Consider the following 21,421-nt stretch of genomic DNA (forward strand, 5'->3'; position numbering starts at 1 on the left):
CTATACCTGGAACCTTCTTAAACATCCCTCGAACTCTATGACCCCTGGAACCTCCACAAAGAAGTCTAGCAGGTCTAAGTTTGACAGAAAAAACACGTAGAGAGTACATATACACACACACATACACACACACACTATCTATATCTCACTACAACACCGGCAAAATAATCCAATCATGGACACACCACAGTGTGTGTGTGCTGCAGCTTGCAGCTCTCAACATCCTAGCTGTTGTACATCAGTCGAATGCTGGCTGAGCTCCGATTTACAGCTACTGCCAAATACAAAAACACACACACACAAACACACACACACACACACACACACACGCCTTCTTCTATAGTGTACAGCGGACACCACAGATAAGCTCAAATAAACAACAGACCTGGAAAAATAAATTCACCTCCCTCTCTCTCTCTCTCTCTCTCTCTCTCTCTCCCTCACAGGGGACGAGAGAGGACATCCAAAGAACGTTGCCTCTTACTATAAAGCTTCTTGGCATCACAGACTCTCTCACACACACAAACACACACACACACACAAACACACACACACAGCGATACAAATAAGAAACAGAGAGGGAGGTATGGTTCCAGAGGGAGGAATCACCTCTTCTATTGCTCTGCACACTCCTTTTATCTACTGGTTAATGAGGAGCAGATACACACACACACACACACATAAACTTAAGAAAGCACAAACACACACACACACACACACACTCAAGAAGCTACATACATACACACACGTCCTAAGGACTGGTTTCATCAGACTGTCTCTCAGTGAGTGTCCCACTTCCACAACTATGGACCGCTGCTTACATCATTATGTAACGCCATGAGTGTGTGTGTGTGTTGTTCAGCCCAGAAAGGCTTTGAACACTAGGCCTCTTTCCTCAGCATGAAGTCGTGTAGCACTACAGGCTCTAATGAGTGTGTGCATGTTGAGAGAGAGAGAGAGTATGTGTGTGTGTGTGTGTGTGTGTGTGTGTGTGTGTGTGTCCAACACATGCATCATGCATCTCTGTGATTAGCCAGTTAATGGGGTTTTTGCGAAGTAAGCAGTTGCCAAAACAGGAAATGGACTGCCCTGTGTTGATGCTTCAAACACACATAGGTCAGTCATAGAACCCGTGAACCTGTAACCTCTTTAAGAACATCGTGTGACACCATCAAACCTCATTGGTTACTTGTAACCTTGGAGTATCCTCATAGAACATCTTCAGTGATCTCTGGAAGCTTCTTGACACTTAAGGACCCTCTCAGTGACTGAAGGGATCCTACGACCTTGTCGAGACCCCCTGAAACCTCAGCGACATCTAAAACATCCTCTTTGATTTTTTGACCCTGCTTATGTGTGTGTTTTATGTGATCTCAGGGTTGCTGAGGATGAATTTCATTTTGTATTCCATTGCCTGTGTGTTGATTTAAGGAAATGTTTGTTTGACCAGATCCAGTCCTGATCTGTTTTGGTGGTGTTATGCTGATATGTTGAGTTAGCTTTTTAATGTGGAGACCTTCGTTTTGGCAAGATTTATAGATGATGCTTGGCAGCTGAGACAGAGGACACTGTATCCCATATAATTGAATGATTTGATTTGTACTTTGTGGAAGTGTCAATGATGATTCATCATGTTGCCATCAAGGTTATGGTTAAGTGTCTTGTAGGCCTGGGCAGCAGAAAGGTGAAAGACAGCCAAATAAATACTCGATCAATATTAAACAGTGATACCTCCCCAAGAGCAAGTGGAACTTTCTAAATGAGTACAAGAACCTCCTCAGTGATCCCTCGAGTGTCTGAATGACTGCCATAAACGCAGAGATGTTGACATACTCTGTGGACCTCCTCAAAAAAAAAAAAAACATAGCGCTATGAAACCTTCTGAGTAATTTTTGTAACATTCTTAGTAACCCCTAGATCCTGCTCAATGAACCCTGATACCTGAAGGACTCTGAAACCTCCTAAGGAAACCTGAATAACCCCTTAGCACAACGACATCTCAGTGAACCCTAAGAAGTCCTCAATGAGCCACGAAACCCACTCAGTGAACCCTGACACCTCCTACAAGACCCTTGGACTTCCTTACTGACTCTTGAACTCCCCTGGTGACAACGCTAGGAGCCCTAAGCTCTACTCAGTGACTGCTAAAACTTGAACTTCACTCCTTAAACTCCTACAGACTCCCTCAAGCTGTGAGACCTCTTCAAAACATCCTGCCTCCTCAAGAAACATCTGGAACCCCCTTAAAGAACTTACTCAGTGGCCTTTGACATTTTCCCAATGTTATTTAATTCACACTTGGATATTTTTAGTGTCATTTTTATTGAGTAGTTTTGATCATATAGGCTATTTGTCTGTTACTGTACATATAGTTCCTCAAGTATCTGTGTAATTTCAGTGGGCTCAGTGCTTCATTAACATGGAGCCTGGAGAGTTTATTTTTGCTGCTGAACACTGAGTGCTGCTGGAAGAAACTTAATCTCTGGTCATAAAGGCTTTACAAGTTTGAGAAAAACTAAAAATAATGTGTGTGAGAGTTTCCAGAGAATACAGTTCTGTCCTGGGAGTTTCTGACAGGCTGGGGGAGAACCGCTGGCCCTCATCATCACCCACTGGAGAGAGGAAGAAGAGTAGAAGACGAGGAAGGAGGAGGAAAGAGGGAGGAGGGTGGGTAAGAAAAGACGGGAGCGAGGATCCCTGAGGAGGAGCAAGAGGAGTCAGAGAGCAGAGGCCTCTTGTAAGAGAACAGGAGGGGGAAGGAGGAGACAGATGGAGGCGATGCGCTTCACTGAGGAGAACACATGACCTCCTCTACTCTCCTCCTCTTCTTTTTTTCTTAGAAAGGTAGGTATAAACTATGCATACAAAAACAATTTCTCACAAAAAAAGTTTTTACTACAGGAGTAAGTAAAGTCACTCATCCTTCAGAGGTGTACACACGTGCTTTTCTACCTGAACATGAGATAATGATGTGGACAGAGGAAAAATAAGTTAAAAACTCCTAATACACAATATTATTCTGTCAGTGAGTCAAATTCATACCTACCAATGTTACATTATGCCAATTAAAATGCCCCAGTCTAAACTTTATTTTAATGGCTGCTGTGCGCTACGTTTTACTCTTTAAGTTTATTCAGCGTTTCATAATGTTCCAGGTTTTATTAGTTTTAATTTCAGTTTTCTCTGTGAAACACTGTATCACTGTATGTGAATTACTGAATAACTGAACTGAACAGTAAGGGTAATATGAGCAACAGCGGCTCTACACAAGTATTTATTTATTTAACATTCATTTGTACAGCAACAAGTTTATACAGTAGAACCAGTTCTAAACACAGCAGCCTAAGCTAATTTGCAATGCCTGTCCCGGACATAGATGGCTCTTTAAAACACACAAAACTCAACATTAAAATGAATACAAAACAAGACACAAGCAATTTAATGTTAATTTAAATGTTATCAAAATTTCAAGATATCCAAGTAGTTGGAGCGGCAATTATTTAGATAAAATTGAAAATGAAGTGCAAAAATAACCTTTCCCTCTAAAATCATGACTCCCCATATGCAAATGCAATATATGTACATACACTGACTTTCCATGTATGAAATATGTGTACATGTAAAATAAGAACATATATTTAAAAATCTTAGCTATTACAAATTCATAACTCATTCATTCATTACAATTTCATATAATGACATACATGTCCCATACAAATATGTATGTATATGTATGTGTTTCAACATGAGTTTAAGTTTCTGGCTATCCAGAGTTTTCAATCCACAATTACTGAAAACTATTTTAAAAAACAAAGAACCAGGCATGTGCATGGATACGGACACCTCATTAAATGTGTATATCTGCATTTCTGTTTGTGTATTCACTGAGTTTTAGTTGTGAACGTATACAGCTAAACAGAGTTTCAAGCTTGTGGCATGTTCCACATTGCCCAAATATTTCTTTAACAAACAATAATGAGGCCATGACATTTATTTTATTTTAACCAAGCATTGCTCCCTTATGAGATCGCACTTGTCTACCACATAATGAATGTGTTAATAGATTTGCAAGTGCAGCATTGGAGCAGCTGATGTGTGTATTGTGCATACTAAACATTTTCTGTTTTTACAGTTTTATCTGGAAGTCAGATTGGTGGCTGATTAAGAGCCAAGACAGAAAGCCTCAATGGTGTGTGTTTGTGTTTGTATGTGTGTGTTTGTGTGTTTGTGTGTGTGTGTGTGTGTGTGTGTGTGTGTGTGTGTGTGTTGTGCAGCGATTACTTCAGCTCTTAGACTGATGCAATCAGCAGATAAAGAGGCTGAGAGGGTGTGTGTGTGTGTATGTAGCCAAATACAGTATGTTTGCATGTGGTTTCATCTGGGGAGATGAGTGCACCCTCCCTCCCAGCGCGCACACTTCATAAATCAGCTTGTTATCCAGAAACCATCAGTGTCAGGCAGAAGATCTCTCTCTCTCCCTCTCTCTCTCTCTCTCTCTCTCTCCATCATCTCTGTGTCTCTCTCCCATTTCCTACCTTTCTCTTTCTCTCCTCTCCCCTTATTCCTCTCTCCCTACAAGCACACACACACACACACACACACACACACACACGCACACACACACAAACACACAATCAAATCCCACAAACGACATCCCCTCCCTCCATTCCTCACTCTCGGGTTTTTCTCCTCTTTCCATCCGTCCATCGTGGAACAGGAAGTGGGATGCATTAGCAGAGCGAAGACAGGCTGATGGAATTAACGTCCATTATCTGACCATTTACAGGACAGAGAGCAGGATAAAAGAGGGAGGTGGGGGAGAAGTGAAATGATAGAGATCTCACCACATCAAGCTTCGTCTCTGCTCTCAACTCCGGAGCACAGACCACAGTCTGTATGAAAGCATGTTTGTGTTGTCTGTGTGGGCAGTTTGGGTGCGCAGGGGGGGGCGGTGAGTGTGACTGGATGAGATACCTGCCACATCCCGTATCATATCATATTTAAAAGATATATCTCTATTTTATTTATTTATCGACAACAAGTTTTGTTCAACGAACAACTCTGACAACGCCAACCAAAGGTCACTGTAGTTTTTAAATCAAACAAACAGGAGGAAGTAGTGCATTTGTCGGTGACTATTTTTAGCGGCGGATTAATACACATTTCATGCTCTAGTGAGTATTTGGGGCAGCAGGACTGTGTGTGTGGGACTGAGTCAAAATAAATGAAGTTATAATAAAAGTTTTAGACAAATATGGAGCTCAGTGGCACAGAGGAATACGATACATCAGGCTTTGATACACGCACAATACTTGTTAGTAGAATATATTAATCATTGCTGGCTTTAAACTATGTATAAATCAAACTTAAACAAACTGCTGAGCTTTTATTTTGAAGCTGAGGATATTTTAATGGCTTCTTCAGCTCTAAATGTCATCCTCATCAGCCAGAAGGCATGGCGTCTTTACTAGAAACTATAAGTATCCTGAAGCGCAGCAAAATGTCATCAGTCTTGGTTTACTGTGGTAGCACCTCAGCCACAATCTCTGCTCCTCCTTTTCCTTACTCGTCCTAAAAGAAGCTGAAAAATCCAATTGCATTCTGAGGCTCTAACATTGCAGAAAACCAAACCTGTCCTGCATGTACAGTTTCATATAATACAGTGGTGTGGCAGTGATGTAAATGGAACAACAGCTGGTCCACAAGTCTGTGTGAACACTATGTCACATGTCATGAGCATCCATATTAGATCTGGATTATGCCCAGATTATATTACTGTATGTGGATAATCCACCTATAAAAAGCAGGTGGGAAAGTAACCAAGATGCATTAAGAACAGACTAAAATCACTTAAAGCACTTAAGCAGGCGCATTCTGGCCATGTGTTGTTATTTAATTGCATATGCATCCATCTGCACATATAACAACCACCTCCCAACTCTTAGCATGACATGGTGTCTATGCGTAGGCTCCGTCTTAAAGCTAAATCAGTTCAACAATCACTATAGAGATGCTACCCTTAATATTGAGAGAACAGAATGCATGATAAACATTGTAGGTATGGAAGCAGCTATGGTCATTTTTGAAAAACAGTGGGAGAAGATCATAAGTTGGTGGCACATGCACAAAGCAGAAATCAAATTTTAGTCTGAGTAACTCTAAACCACTAAGGGTAAATAAACTGTGATAAAACGATGCGAAAGACAGAGAGTGTGTTTGAGACGAGTCACTTTGTTCCGACAGCTCTTCACCAGTGTGTCTGAAGCACTTGAGATCTGACTGATCAGCAATCAGTCACACGGCTGAGTGATCGATACAGTCTGCAGCAGAGGGAAACATGAGGAAACAACAACAGCCAACGAGACAGAGCAAACAGAGCTATACCCACGAGCTGAACCCAGCTCAACCACGACTTCAAAAACCAAATTAGGGGAAACAAGTGCTGCTGTGCTGGTTAATTATCACTATAATTACTGCTTGATTAACCATTTAATGTTGAATTTAAGATTAAGGCCAGCTGCATACACTAACTTTGTGTTTTTGAGTCTGGAGTGTGTTCACTCTGAAAAAAGGGCAAAATAAAAGAATTTTTAAATGCAGACTAAAATCAGTAGAATTTTGAATGGAGTTTGGTTAGGGCAGAACAGGGGGATGACTCCTTCACTCCTTTACTTCCTCCACCATTGTGGAAAACAGTGCTTGTCTTATTGTGGCAATAAAGGTTTAAGTTTTGAATCAGACAGAGGGAGTACAGTACAGTGTATCTGTAGTGGTGTGTTAATCCTCAGAAGACCAGCTGTTATCTGTTGACCTCTACATCACACACACACACACACACACACACACACACACACACACACTCACACAAATGCACACACACATCCTTGGGAAAATACCTGCAGCTAAAACATGTTTGACCATCAAAGTGGAAGATTGTACAACACTACCATTCGCTCGCACTGCCACACACACAACCCTGACCTCATTCCACTGTGTACAAGGAGATACAGCCATTTACACACTCTCCTGCTCTCTATCACTATCTCTCTCTCTCTCTCTCTCTCTCTCTCTCTCTCTCTCTCACACACACACACACACAAACACACACTGGGTGGCAGTAGCCTGTAGGTGTGCGAGCAGCTGTGAATAATTGTGTTTACAGATGGCATACGTACGACCTGTGGGTTGAGAGAGAGAGAGAGAAAGAGAGAGTCGGTCTTCTCACCCTCACAGAAGAAGACAGGGATGACATTTAAACTGAACCTCTCTCTCCCTTCCTCCTCTCTCTCTCTCTCCACTTTCTATTTTTGCCAGTTTCAGCTATTTCATTTCAGTTGGCTTAATTGGCGTAAGTGGTAACGAGGCGTTAACAGCCAAAGCAGAACAATGAGCAATGGCATAAGTAAAAGAAGACGCTGAAGTGTTCAGATATGTGTCTAATTAATCATTTGGCTGCAGAATGTAGGTAAATGAAGTACTTTATTTATACCAAAGGGAAAATGAGCTTTTAAAGTAGAACAATAGAAGCCAACAGCTACTGTATCATGAGCTCATCTCTATATTATAGGTGTAAAGCAGTGTGCAAAAATACCTGAAAATCAGGGGATAGGCCTATAATCAATTTAAACAACTGTTCAACACCAGCACAGTGCCTTGAAAGAAATAAGAAATATCACTGAAACATTTTAAAACAAATTGAGTATCTTTTCTGGATTTATTTCTTATCTAAAGAAGTGTTTGGATCTTTGGCCTTTTTGTTCATTAGTTAGTTATTGTATAAACGTTTAGCTGTTAAACTGTTTTCATATGATGTGTTACTGTTACTGTGCTGAAAAACAAACTCCAGTAGGATTCATGTAGCATTATAAAAGAGGCAATGAAGAGGATTATTTCAAATCATGACAATCACTCATGATGAGTTAAAAAAAAATGGTTTATGTGGTTTATATTGCCGATCAATAAAATGAGGCTTCAGCATGAAACTGTGCACAGCAGTACAGCTAACCACCATGATGCTATCTTCTCTTTACTATTAATTTGCACAGTTTTTTAAATCCAAGATGTATCCAAGTGCAAATTGCACAAGGGGATAACAACATGCCAAGAGACTGTGTTTTGTGCTGCCATGTATCATGCCGTAATAGATGACAACATCCTTCAAGTAAAGCAGGAAGTGAGGTGAGGTGAGGTGATTCAATCAACACATTTTCTGCTACAGCTAACAAAGCTAACAGCTGGCAACAACTACAACTAACATCAATGGTCAATCCACTGGCAACATAACATAAAGTTAGTAATTTTTAGGACTCAGTTTTAGTGTTTCTACATCAAAAAAGGGTCAATATAAAGGTCAACATGCTAATGTCAAGATAAAAATATGCTAACAAGATGTGTAGACTTGGTTCCCTGACAAACTGTGTTATGATACAGCTAAGGTCAAGCCAAAAACACAACAAAGAAAACAACAAAGTGGCAAGGATTTCCAGGAAAGAGAGATGAATAAAAGTGCTAATGTCATGACAATATGCTAACAAGATACAGTATGTATGTTGGACTGATGATGATTAGTCTATCTGCAGTAGTCAGGCTAAAGCAGGCACAACACTCCCAGCTTTTATGCCTGTTACTGTAATTTTTACTTTTCAGTTTAGTGTTTCTACATCAAAATAGGAACAAAAATAAAAGTCAAAATGTTAATGTCATGTTGAGAATATTTTCCCAACTTCCAGTCTGTCATTAGTTAAACCCAAACTAGTTGTGTTAAAATCAGCATACTGAGATTATCAAAACATAGTTTGTATTTCCTACATGCTTCCTGCATGACTTCAGACACATCAAAAATAAAACAAATCATGTTTTCGTGAAAATTAAGGAATTTCCACCTACTCCGTTTTAGTGTATTTACATCAAAACAGGCAAAACTGTAAGAGAAAATGTTAGCAATATGCTAAGACATTCAAAAGTAAAGCAAAGTTTGTGTATGTGTGTGTGAGTGTGTTTAGCCAGCCAGATGAGTCTGTGTGGTCATGTAGCATCATTAGCATCTCTCAGTCTTTCTGCTAACAGACTACAGCTAACCAGATAAGAGTGCTACCATGCCCACAACCTGTTAGCATTTTAAATGATTTCCAAGGTGCTTTGCTGTAAATGCTTAACAGGGACGGACACATAATATATCAACATGCTAACATGATGACAGGCTGACAAAATGCTAACTGCTGACTGAGGAAATGTATTATGTTAGCGTATCATCTGCTAGTCTCCCTCTGTGGATCTATAAGTGGAGTTGATGGAAGGGTGGGCTTAGTATGATTTACATAATTGAGATGTTAATTTGTTAAGCCGTGGGAGTTGATTATGTTGCATATTGATTGTGTTGTGCTGCTGTGAGGTCACACACCTCTTTAACGAAGGTATACAGAGCGCAGGGAATTGTGGGAATCTGATTAAAAATACAAGGTTAACATTCCTGCTGACATGCCACATTTTGACGCACAGGGCAAGGTGTGTGTGTGTGTAATGAAAACAGTGTTAATGTGTGTGAAAGCCTGCAGTGTTTATGTGGATTTCATTGTGTGCATTTGTTTGAGTGTGTGTGTATGTGTGCGTATGCTCCCCTCGAGGCTGATGGATGAATGGAGGAGGTGAAAAGAGGAGTAGAGGGAGGGGAAACTCCACCTGGTCTTACCGTTCTCCGGGTGCTCCATCTCGCCGATGCTGCCGTCAGGTGTGGTCCGCTCATAGTGGTCCTCCGGTAGTGCCAGCGGGCCAATCCGCGGCCCTGACGATGACTTGGAGCTGGGGGTCTCTGACTCCTCCAGGCCGCTGTCATAGTAGCTGTGCTGGGATGCGTCCTGCAGGTCCTGGGCCTGGTTGGCCGTGGAGAAGGTCACTCGGCGGTGGGGGAGCTGTGGTTGGCAGACAGAGAGAAAGTGGCAGGGTGAGTTTTAAATGGTTCATTATGGCACTTTAAGTTAAAGGTCCCATATGTGTAAAGGTATATGTCCATGTCTTTTTGATTATAAAGTGTCCACACTCAGTCCACAGAGAAATGCACACAGCCTGTATTCAGAAACCGAGCCTTAAAATGAGCCATTATGACTTCTGTAATTTTGTGATGTCACAAGAAAGCAGTCATAATCAGAAGAGAGGCTCAGTTCCTGAGAGAGGAGATGTAAAACTACACGGAGATGTTTTTTGGTTCTTTAAACCAGAAATATATCTTCTTATGGATATCGACACTTCAAATATAACATGGGGCCTTTAAATTTAACGTGAGATTGTTTTAGTAGGAGTCAGTTTTAGTTTGATCTGATGCAGGTGAATCAGTTTGAATGTTGAAAGTAGAAGCCAGACTGTAAAAATAACTTTAAAGAAGTCATTGAGACACTTTAGGACTTTCAGTAGTGTTCTCTGTTCTCAAAGTGACTGATTTGAGTTTTCACTTTGATTCGGCAGCTCGAACCACAAAGATTGTTCAACTTTAATCAGTTCATATCAACATATCGGTTCTCATCTAATTTCATCTCATCACTGCTTTCAACTCATCTTATCTCTTATTTTGCGTCTTCTGATTACCTCTTTTCTTCTCAGTGTTTTCATTTACGAACTCATCAGCTGAAAACATTGATGACCACCTCCCGGACCAATGGCTTTACAGCCACTAAATTTAGCAGGAAAATGAATTGGCAAGCTTAAAAGAAAAAGTGACAACTAAACAAAATTCCCCTTTGCTTGTTTCAGTATCAGTAGATCAAGGCTGTCTTACTGTGGCTACACTTGAAAATGACAAGCCAACCAATGGAGGTTTCCTCAACAGCCAATACATTTCAGCTGTTTTTTCTACAAGTGGGTCCCTGCTTTGTTTATGTCACGCATATGCACAAGGGCACACATGCACGCACACACGGGTTATGCAGTAGACAGTCCTGCCAATGGTGTAAATGGCTCCACAGAAGAACAGTCGACGGTAAGACATGAAACAAAACATGCAGCAATGTGCTAACAAAGGCAGAGAAGAGGACAACTGCTAGCTAGTAAATGTGGATGTTAACAATGCAGGATTTAACAGGACTAAAAATGCTTAAGGAATAACATGACTTTTGTTTGTTTACAAGGAAGCACTTAGGTTTTCCATTTTGATAAGAATAAAAAGGGTTAAAATGAAATATCGTTTCTTCAGGATCAGATTAAAGTCGTAAAGTCGTAAAATCGCCGAGGCAGAAGATAAAACATCTGAAGTGTGTGGGTGCATGAAAACCTAGAACAAAACACCTGTAAATTTTAGTCTGATAAACAAGATACATATTGTAAACACACCCATACATACAAACAGGCATCAAATTCAATACTTCATATTAAGTTTTTTAAATAAGGGGCACCCTGTTGGCCTAAGGTTTAGGGCCAAGAAGTACAATGTCTCTGGTTCACCTTTAGATGTCTGTTCCCATCTCTCTCTACTCCTACACATGATGCTTGAAAATAATATACATAAAACATATTTCAAATAAGATAGTATTGCTTGGTTTACTTTTAGTATAGCTTTAAAAGATCTGCATCTGATTTCATATCTCATCTTCACTCATCTTGTCAGGTTCCAAATTTAGATTTGATTATACTGGACTTTATTCAGGGTTTGTGGAGTGTACAATACATTTTCACTGTCATCATGGTCAAAGAATGACGGAAAGCCAGGAGGGACAATAAGGCCTACAAGCTACTACTCTGCAAGTTACTTTACATTTTTGCTAAACTAAAGCTCACCCATCATAAGTCATCAGCTTCCTGTCTACTGTGGTTAGGTGTAGCAAGGATGGGTCTATGGATGCTGACTGGAAACTGAATTCAAGGCCTTCCTATTTGTTGTGGGTTTCCTCTGAAATTCTCCAGCATGTGTTTGGTTTCCGTCCTGAAGCACACTGGTTTTAATAAAAGCATTAAAAAAAAATAAAAGCAGCAGGCTGAACGCACACTTCACTGCTCCATTTACTGTGTGAGTCTCGAGGTGGAAGGTTGCTGTCTGACTTGTGTGTTTGATGGTTTTCTAATTGAAATACAATTATCCTCCAGACGCCACACACACACACACATACATACACACACACACACAAACAGTGCAAATACACTAAGTGCTGACATACAAATGGTGCCCTGATTCAAAGGCACACAGTGCATGGTCAAACATTTCAATCATACACACACACCTGACCAACCAGCCGGGTCTGATAAAGAGCAACGTCCCTGGCTCAGCAGATGCTCTGTCACCATGGCAACTGGGCGCTGTCAGGACCCTGAACCAGTAAAACCAGAGGATGGGCACCCATCACACAGAAACAGACCAGGTGGGAGCTCTTCTTAATGCCTTTATCTCCACTTTTTTAAGCAGCTTTTTTTTGCAGCAGCAGCAGCTGAAAGCTCGCTCACCTCTGATGGCAATTATATATTAAATCTCACTTTATATTGCATCTGCAAAATGGTACATCTTCAGTCACATTCTCTGCTGTTTGCATTCAAAAGAGCCTGAAATATTTGGCTAAATCATAAAAAAAAAACAAAAAAAAAACTCTTTAATGGTCCAGCCAGAATTAATGTCGCAACGATGGAAAATGGGAAAATGTACAAAACTCAAACCACACTGGAGCTGTCCTTTAAACTGTGTGGACACTATGTGCTGTCGAGGCATCAAAAGCCCAGTCCCGATGCTGCAGGCGACAGCAGGCTACTCTCCAGGCAAACACTTTCAAACCCTCAGTAACAACTGAACTCTCAGCAGATCTGAGAACTGACACTTCCTGTCTTAACTCTCAGTAGAAATCCCTGGAACGAGAGGAGCTCAAAGGCCACTATTTGACATGTATTTGCATAAAACCAGAGTTATTATGTAACGGAAGCAATTGTTTTATCTAGGGGTGTCGCGCTATTTGTTTAAGTACCGCAACACACCTAAGTTGCGGCTCGTTCGTGTAGCCACAGTTCGGCGGCAGGTTTACATACTGTAGATCAGTCAGCTATGATAAACAGTTTCATCATGTTGACAGCCTGACGCAGCATCCGACAAACATCCAGCTCAGTAGTGTCAGACGATACCATGAATGTAGAAGGTGGTAATCAGCGTAACTTTAAGCAGCAGGTGAATGAACACCAGTAGTTTGTGTTTTGAATGGTTTCATTTACTGACATGCGTTGAGCAAATGAAGCCACATTGGAAACCATCCATTCAGAGGAGAAGCTGCAGTGCAGCCAGAGGTCAAGCTAAGCTAATAGCCTGGGCCATTTAAAATGTAGCTAAGCTGATAGGCTAGGCGATGAAAACGTAGCTAAACTGACATTGTTTTCCAGCAGCAGTGTGAAGCAGCACAGGCTGTCCTAGTCGTTTAGACTTTCTTAGGACTTTGTCATGTTTCTGTGTAAATGCATCACAAATAAAGAAAAGTCAGAAGAGTGAATGATGAGAGAAAGGATGTTTTCTGCCTTTTCTTCTTTATTAATTTAATTCACTGGGCAGTTCAGAGACTACCGGGAGATAATTTGATCTTCAAGCGCTTGAAAATGTACATTAATTTCAGCTGGATTATGTGAACTGCTGATATTTCGTTTCATCACTTGAAGAAAAAAAAGGGACGGAGTGTCGTCGGTTTTATCACAACAAATAGTCACATGAACATTCTCCTTTTCACCACATTCACTGTTGCTTATTGTGTTTCTTCTGGTTCTGAGAAGCCAATAATCACAAAAAACTGTTGGAATAAGTTTTCCTTCACTATGTATTTGCTTCTGCAATTTAGTTGTATATTTGTATGTATATATATATATATATATATATATATAATTTCTCTGTATAGTTAAGGTTGGTTTGGTCTATTTTGTGTTCCCACTTTTACATGATGTCTCTCTGTGTTCAGTAAAAGTTCTGCTGTAGAAACACCTGTTCACCAGTGTTCCCTGGCACTAGCTGCCGGAAAAGTTGGGAAAGTTGCTTCGGAGAATGTTGGGCAGTGATGTAAAGAATGTGTGTGATTTGTCGGATAGAAACACGCAAACACAACAGTTTGTTTATTTTAAAGAAGACAGAAGTTTGTTTCCAGTGTTGTGCAGCCAGTTTGTTCCTCTCAGGATTCCCCGACACAAATAACACAGAGCACGTTCACAAAGAAGAGAAGAAGCAGAGCAAAGTGCGGCTGTTATTAATAACTGCTTCCTGCTTCCAGCTTCTTCTGCTGTGTTTGCTGTGTGAGCATTAGGAAATAAATCACATCTATATATACATGAAGAGAGAAATGAAGCGGATCAAATCATCCAGATCCCTCTCCTGCCTGTCTGTCACCTCCAGCACACACTCACGCTCACACATAGACTCTGCAAATCCTTTTTTTTTTTTTTTTTTTTTTTTTTGCCTGTTTTGTACTTCTGCATGTGTGTGTGTCTTTATGTGTGTTTGTTTGCTGGAAATAGAAGTGCCGTCTCAGCAGGTTGCACCATATGAAACTGGAGCAGATCAGAGGGGAGGAATATAAAGACCAACCAACATCCAGACCAACCTCCACCTCAGCCTCTGCCCAGCCAGCCAGCCAGCCACCCGCCCGCCCGCCATCTTGTGCCCGCGCAGGACGTCCTCTTGTTTCAGAGAACGAAATGGCTGCCGCGTGCCTGACCGGGCACGCCGGTGTTCCTTGCTGCCCTATTTTCTGTCAAACCTCAACTCTGAACCTCAGAGAAGTAGCAGGCCTCCACAGCTGGATAAACCCCTCCGCTGCAGCTGGAGGTGATGTTTTGAAGATTGAACCAGCAGACTGTCGACAGTCACGGATGGAGGATCATTGATTTAGGAGAGTGATCGTGACACTTGATTGGGGGGTGGGGCTCAGGGGTTGGATTCAGGCTTCATTAAAAGGTCTTCAAGGGTCCAAAAGTGGCTGAAAAAGACCTTAAAGAAAATCTACCTGAACCTGATGCATATAAATGACCTTTCTAAAAAGTGAGACCTGATCTGAAGTCAGACACTCGAAATGATTCTAAAATAGAGAGCCGCAGGGGTGACTTATTTCTGTAGGTTAAACTGGATGTTAGTGTGACACCGGTTCCTTCAACAAAGAGGAAATTGAATTTTTCTATAGGCTTTTGGATTACTGCAGAAAATAAACTCTGTTCAGCGGGATAATCTTCACTAATGAACACTGCATTATGATGTTTGAAGCCTAAATACAGTCACCAGAAGTAAAAGGCTAATGTTGCAAATGGCAGTTGCATGAGGCACGCTAATATCTTCTTTGATGCTAACACACAAGTGCTACTCTTCAGAAAAAAGCTGGTCTCAGCCCTGCCCCACCTGCTCTCTCTGCTCTCGCTCTCAACCCAACCAGGGAGGTTTTTCCGGCCCACTGTCACTAAGTGCTGCTCTTTGTGGGAACTGATGGGTTTCTCGCTATAATAACTTCAGCTTGTGACCTAACCCTGGTCGTGCTTGAGATAATGTTTGTAGTATGTGGCATTATGCAAATTATGATCCACCAAGAGGAGGCTACCGCCATATGACAGCTTGTATAATAACATTAACGTGTGCGTGTCAGACTCATCTTTTCAGTCGCCGTGGTTATTTTCTCAAAAAACAAAACAGCTTCAGCATTTCTGTCCTCCATTTCAAGATGTTAATATTCTGTGTTTTGACTCCCCGCATAACGTATAATGGCTGAGGTGAGTGCATTCATTGAATACAATGTAATGGTGATGAAGGTCAGTCATTAAGAATTCAAGGAAAAACGGCTCATCATGACCTCCTCCCTCCACGGCAAACTGTTCATGCTGCACTTTGAATATTCTTCAGCGGAGAAATTATCAAGAACTTCAGTCAGTCATCTGCAGGCAAAATGCACATATGCACTTTTATGTAAAACAAGGAGGCATGATGAACCATTTTTCCTTGAATCTGTAATAACTGACCTTCATTACCATCGCTGAGTGAAACACCGAGGACATGAATATGCTGCTGAATCCGTCATCCGGCGAAAAGGCAGAACTAAAGAAGCTTTAAGTGGAGCACGATGCAGAGGCTAAACAAGATGGCTGCAGAGAGGGAGCAGCGTGTGATCTGTCATTCTGTCAGTGACAGAAATCAACCCAACGGAAACACAGAGATGAATACTTTTTCCTTTTCTATACAAAGAATTCGTGGAGATAAAGGAGAAGAAGGAGGCTGCATTAACTTCACTTCATACATATTCAGTTCTCAGTATTATTCAGTGAATATTCAGTGTTTTTGGGCTGAAGTTAGTGGAACAGCAAGAGGAGGAAGAGGAGGAGGTATATGAGGAGCCGAAGGGAGGGAAAGTAGAGGAGACAAGGAGGAGAAGGTGGAGGGAGGAAAGGAAAACGTGGAAGAAAAAGAGCATCAAAGAATTAAAGAGAAGGATGAGCAGGAGAGGAAAGAGAAGAGGGAGGAGGTGGAGGAAAACATTGGAGGAAAGGAGGAAGAAAAAGAAGAAGATGGGGATAAAGAAGAGCAAGAGGAAGAGGAGCAGAGGAGAAAGCAGGAGGAGGAAAAATAGGAGCATAATACGGAAAGAAGCAAGAGGAAGAGAAAACATGACAGTAGAGGAGCAAGGTGAAGAGGAGGCAGAGTTAGAGGAAGACAGAGAGAAGGGGGAGTAGGTGGGTGATGAAGATAGGAGGAGGAGAAATGAGTAGTATGGGGAGAGGGAAGGAGGAACAGGCACAGATGAAGGAGATGGAGAAAGAGAGCAGCAAGAGGAGTAACAGGGAAAAAGAGGCAGAAGAGGAGAAGAGTAAAGAGGTGTGAGATGCAGATAGAGGGAGGAGTCGGAGGAAAAATGGAGTGAGAAAGAAAAGAAGAAAAGCTGGAGGAAGGAAGAGCAGGAAGAGAAAAGAGGAGCAGCAGGAAGAGGAAGTGGGAAGTAGGACAAGGGGAACGCAAAGGAGCAGTGAAAGGATCAAGAGATGGAGGAAGAGATGGAGGAGAAGAGAATGATAATCAGAGGGAGGAGGAAGAGGAGGAGGAAGAGGGTGAGCAAGTAGAGCAAAAAAAAAAAACAGTAGAAAAAACAGTGGGAGGAGGAGGAGGATGAGGAGCAGGAGGACAGAGAGGGAGCAAGAGGAAGCAGCTGTGGGTTCAGGCAGATAAGAAGAACAGGCCTCCTCCTGCTGCTGCTGCTCTTCATCCTCCTTAAGGAGGTGAGAGAGGAGGAGGAGGATGAAGAGGAGGAGGAGGAGGAGGCCTTCACTGGGCTACATTGTTCAGAGATGATTAAAAACCAGTGAGAGGAGAAAACGCACGACGCCTCGCTGGCTGTTTGTCAGCTGAGACACGGAAAAGGAGATAACTCAGAGAGTGTGTGTGTGTGTGTGGGTGTGTGTGTGTGTGTGTGTGTGTGTGTGTGTGTGTGAGCGAGAGATCCTCATTACCTCCCTCTGTGGGAGATAAGAGTGTGTGAGGCTGCATTGTGCATGCTTATAAAAGTCTGTCCTTATCAAGTATGCATGCAGACACACTCTCAAACCAACACACACAGACACACACACACACACACACACACACACACACACACACACAAAATAAGACACACTTAGTAACACACACACACACACACACATTCACACACACTCGGCCCACGTGAAGAGCGGCTGCCAGTGATAATTCGACACAACTGTGTTGAATCCGAGTGGAGAATGAATGAGTTGTGGAGAAATAGATGGAGAGAGAGAGAGAGAGAGGAAGATGGTGGGACTAAAGAGTGAGAGAAAGACAAAGACTCTCTGTCTCTGGATATTGAGGGAGAGAGATAGAGAGAATAAAAGAGGTTGAGATAGGAGGAGGAGAGACAGAAGTGAGAGGAAGATGCCACGGAGCATCAGGACAGAGAGAGAGAGAGAGAGGAAAGGACTGTACGAGATGGAGGGAGTACAGAGAGAGAGAGAGAGAGAGAGAGTGAGATCCAGTGGTGAAACAGAAAACACTGCCCTGCAGCCAAAACAGCACTCCCTCTCTCTCTCCTTTCTCTCTCTACCTTTCTTTACCAAACAACTCCTTACTTTCGCTCTCCATCTCTCTACATGTCTCTCTCTCTCTCTCTCTCTCTCTCTCTCTCTCTCAGTGAAGGTTGTAAGTACGACGCTGCAGGCAGTGATTGGCTCTCTGGAAGAAACAGCCTGCTGTACTGAGCTGAGCAGGTGTGTGTGTGTGTGTGTGACACACAGATCAGCAACATAACATCTGCCTGCGGCTGCTTGCAGCTTTCATCACAGCCACGCACCCGTTGAGCAAGGCAGAAATTGAACATAACCATCAAATCTGCTCTTTCTGATTCCGTTAACCTGTGATTGATTCATTATCAGATTGATTTTTAATCACAGGACTGGAGCTCAGTGAATTTAAGTACAAGTTAGAATAAACTTTATGTCCATATACTTCTGTCTGTTGTTTGACTGGGTGTTTTTTTTTTTGTCAGTCTGGGACCTTTAGTTTCAGTGAAGTGAAATCTTAATGCTGCAGCTGTTATCTGAAAGATTAAATTACACTGTGCTTCCAACAATTTGTCTGTTCTAAAAACACATGGTCTGTTTTTTTTTTTCTTCTGTTTTTTGTTCCTCCAGTGCTGTTATCAAACTAATAAAAATGCTAAAAGCTCGGCCTGATAGAGAGCTTGTTTACTGATAATGGGTGGTGAGCAGCAGAGGCAGCGACGCGTCACACAAACAGCAGCTCTGTGTCTTTATGCAAAGTTTCCACATGGATCCAAACCAAGACGCTGCAGCAGGGAAATGAGTTTCCATCACAGGCACAGACAGACGGAGCCTATGCAAAACACACTTGCATGTTCATGACGTTGTGTGTGTATGTGTGTTGTGTGTGTGTGTGTGTGTGCATTGAGATGAACCTAAAAATAAACCTTAGAGGTAAAACAGGCAAACAGAGAGGGGATATATGTGTTTCCAGTTTCCACAGCAGCCTTTAATATTTTCTGTCTCCATTTTCGAGAATTCTTTTTATAATATTTTTTATTTTTTTATACTAGTGCTGATATAACACCAGAGCTTCAATACCAGTGTCAGAACTCTACATGCTACAAACCCCTAATAAAAGCCTGATACATCTTATTCCTCTGAGCCACAGCGCTCCACTGTTTCCAGAAACTATTAAAAACACATCAGTGAGCCACACACACACGTACACACACACACACACACACACACACACACACATGTTCCTGCATCACCACAAACGCACACAGTGCTGTAGTTTATTTTGACCCAGTCAGTCACATACAATGTCCTGCTGCTCCAAATGCTCACTACAGCACTAGCTGAGGATTAATCCGCCGCTGAAAATAGTGCCCAGCAAATGCACTGTTTCCTGCTGTCTCTTTGCTAACAAATATAAAACAGACGTCCCTAGTAGTTAGTGTGCATACCATATGGGCATAATGAGCCCCAAGCAGTAGGTGCCTGGTTCGACTCCTGGCCGGCTGGGCCCTTAACAGCATGTCTCTCCTGTATTTCCTGTCACTCTTTTCTTTCCCCATCAAATACAAGCATAAAAATGGTCTTTAACAAAAAATGAAATGTGAAGTCTTCTCAATGATTTACGTCTCGGAGCTGAGAGCTGCAGACCAGATGGGGAAGTCAGGAAGTTTTTTATCTTTTAATAAGATTTGTGCACAATAAGATAAATAGGATTCCAGACTCATCCTTCACATGTTGTCTGAACACGAGCAACTGAACAAGACAAAAGTCTGTGTGATAGGGATCTTGAAATAAGTCAACGAGGTCATGATTCTGAACAGACATTTGATGTTTCAGCACATTTTTCAGTTCCCTGAGCTACGGGAACATTTCCAATAATTCAATATTCAGTAAATCAATAATGATTCATATTTGGGCTCTGCTGTAAAACACACAGTGTATCCTGGCTGCACAACCACTACATTCATGTGCTGATGCTCGCTCTGCCTTCCCTCTGTTTCTTTGTCCAACAGAAACAAGCTGTATCACTGCCTCTGTCACTCAGCATCACTCAGCCTCATATCAACACACACACACACACACACACACACACAAAGATGAAACAGGTCAGCTGAGTCTCTCATCTGGTTCCCAGAGTTTAGTTGTATGCCTGCATTCCTCTGCCCTGTAGGTGCGCGTGTGTGTGTTTAAGTATGTGTGTGTGAGTGTGTGTGTTTAAATGTATTTGTGTGTGTGTGTGTGTGTGTGTGTGTTATCACTGAGCCAGTAAATCTTGTGTTATACTGGCAGAGCACATGGAGCTATAACTCTGGAGCACACTCACTTCCAGCATCTCACACACACACACTGAAAACACACCAGCCATGTCCTCAGGTAAACTACAGTATTGTTAAAAAGGCAGCCACAAAAAACCACACGCACACACATACACACACACACACACACAGACAGACAGACACACACACACACACGCATCATAGCTGTCAGCCCTGACAGGTCTGTGGTTTGTGTGTGATGCATATGTGTGTGTTTTGTCTTTAAAGCTGGCAATGACAGAGACACTGACGCAGCAATCCAATGAACTCGGAGGCGACACACACACACACACACACACACACACACACACACACACACACACACACACACACACATCACAGAAATGAACTTAAATAAATCTTCTTCTGCTTGTATTTTTCAATTTGCTGCCTCGCTGCCCTCTCACGCGGTGCTCAAACCCACCGACAAACGTGAACACAGCTCTGATGGGTGATGGGTGGACAGTAACAACCCCCCCCCCCCCCCACCCCACCCCCCCCACTCCCCACCCCCACCCAGTGTGTGTAAGGATGTCATGTGTATGGTTGTGCATGGTTGCTGCATTTTTTTGTACGTTTGTGCATTTCTAACTTGCTGATGCGTTTGAACTGTCACTTACACAACTGTGCAACAAAGCAGACGTGTTTTCTTTGTGTTTACTGACGCAGAGGATGTTCACGGTCTGAGTCTGAGTGGATGAAGATGTAGTTCGCCCACTGAGGACCGTCTCTGAATCAATAAGAAGCAGTCACTATATTAAAAACCACAAGAAAAAGTAGAGATTCAGCTGGAAAAGCGACACAAAATTGATTCATGTAAGAACTGAGACTGTGGATCAATTTAGATTTATCCCAAACCTGATTTCTTCCCACTCTAATAAAATCATGACTGGTTTGTAGGGCTCATAGTTTTGGAAATTTAACAGCAACATCTTTTTTAAAAACAGTGTTCCCATCACTCTGGATGATCTACAAACCTCCCAGAGGATGGTTTTCACAGGATTCTGTTTCTAGAGAGGACACAGCCCTGTGAAAATAGTTTTTCATGGTTTTTTAGAGTAACGGCCCTTTTACATTGAGCACATCAAGAGTAAAGAGCATGAAAATAAGAAAGAGGATCTGTTCTGATGTGA

At 42.0% G+C, this 21,421-nt stretch overlaps 1 protein-coding gene across 1 annotated transcript in view; it reads right to left on the minus strand.

Moving 5' to 3' along the window:
- LOC139606133 (protocadherin-9-like) overlaps window positions 1-19,532 on the minus strand; it is a 112,628-nt gene extending 93,096 nt beyond the window's left edge. Inside the window, exons 1-2 of the mRNA XM_071458155.1 lie at window positions 19,422-19,532; window positions 9,689-9,908 (exon numbers count right to left, since the gene is read on the minus strand). Of these exons, the coding sequence (XP_071314256.1) occupies window positions 9,689-9,908; window positions 19,422-19,532 (331 nt within the window). The remainder of the gene's footprint in view (window positions 1-9,688; window positions 9,909-19,421) is intronic.
- Window positions 19,533-21,421: the final 1,889 nt, after the last annotated feature.

The sequence above is a fragment of the Trachinotus anak genome, unplaced genomic scaffold (assembly GCF_046630095.1).
Source record: "Trachinotus anak isolate AG129_WGS33_773 ecotype Australia unplaced genomic scaffold, CSIRO_AGI_Tana_v1 ptg000021l, whole genome shotgun sequence".
In the NCBI taxonomy this organism is placed as follows: Eukaryota; Metazoa; Chordata; class Actinopteri; order Carangiformes; family Carangidae; genus Trachinotus; species Trachinotus anak.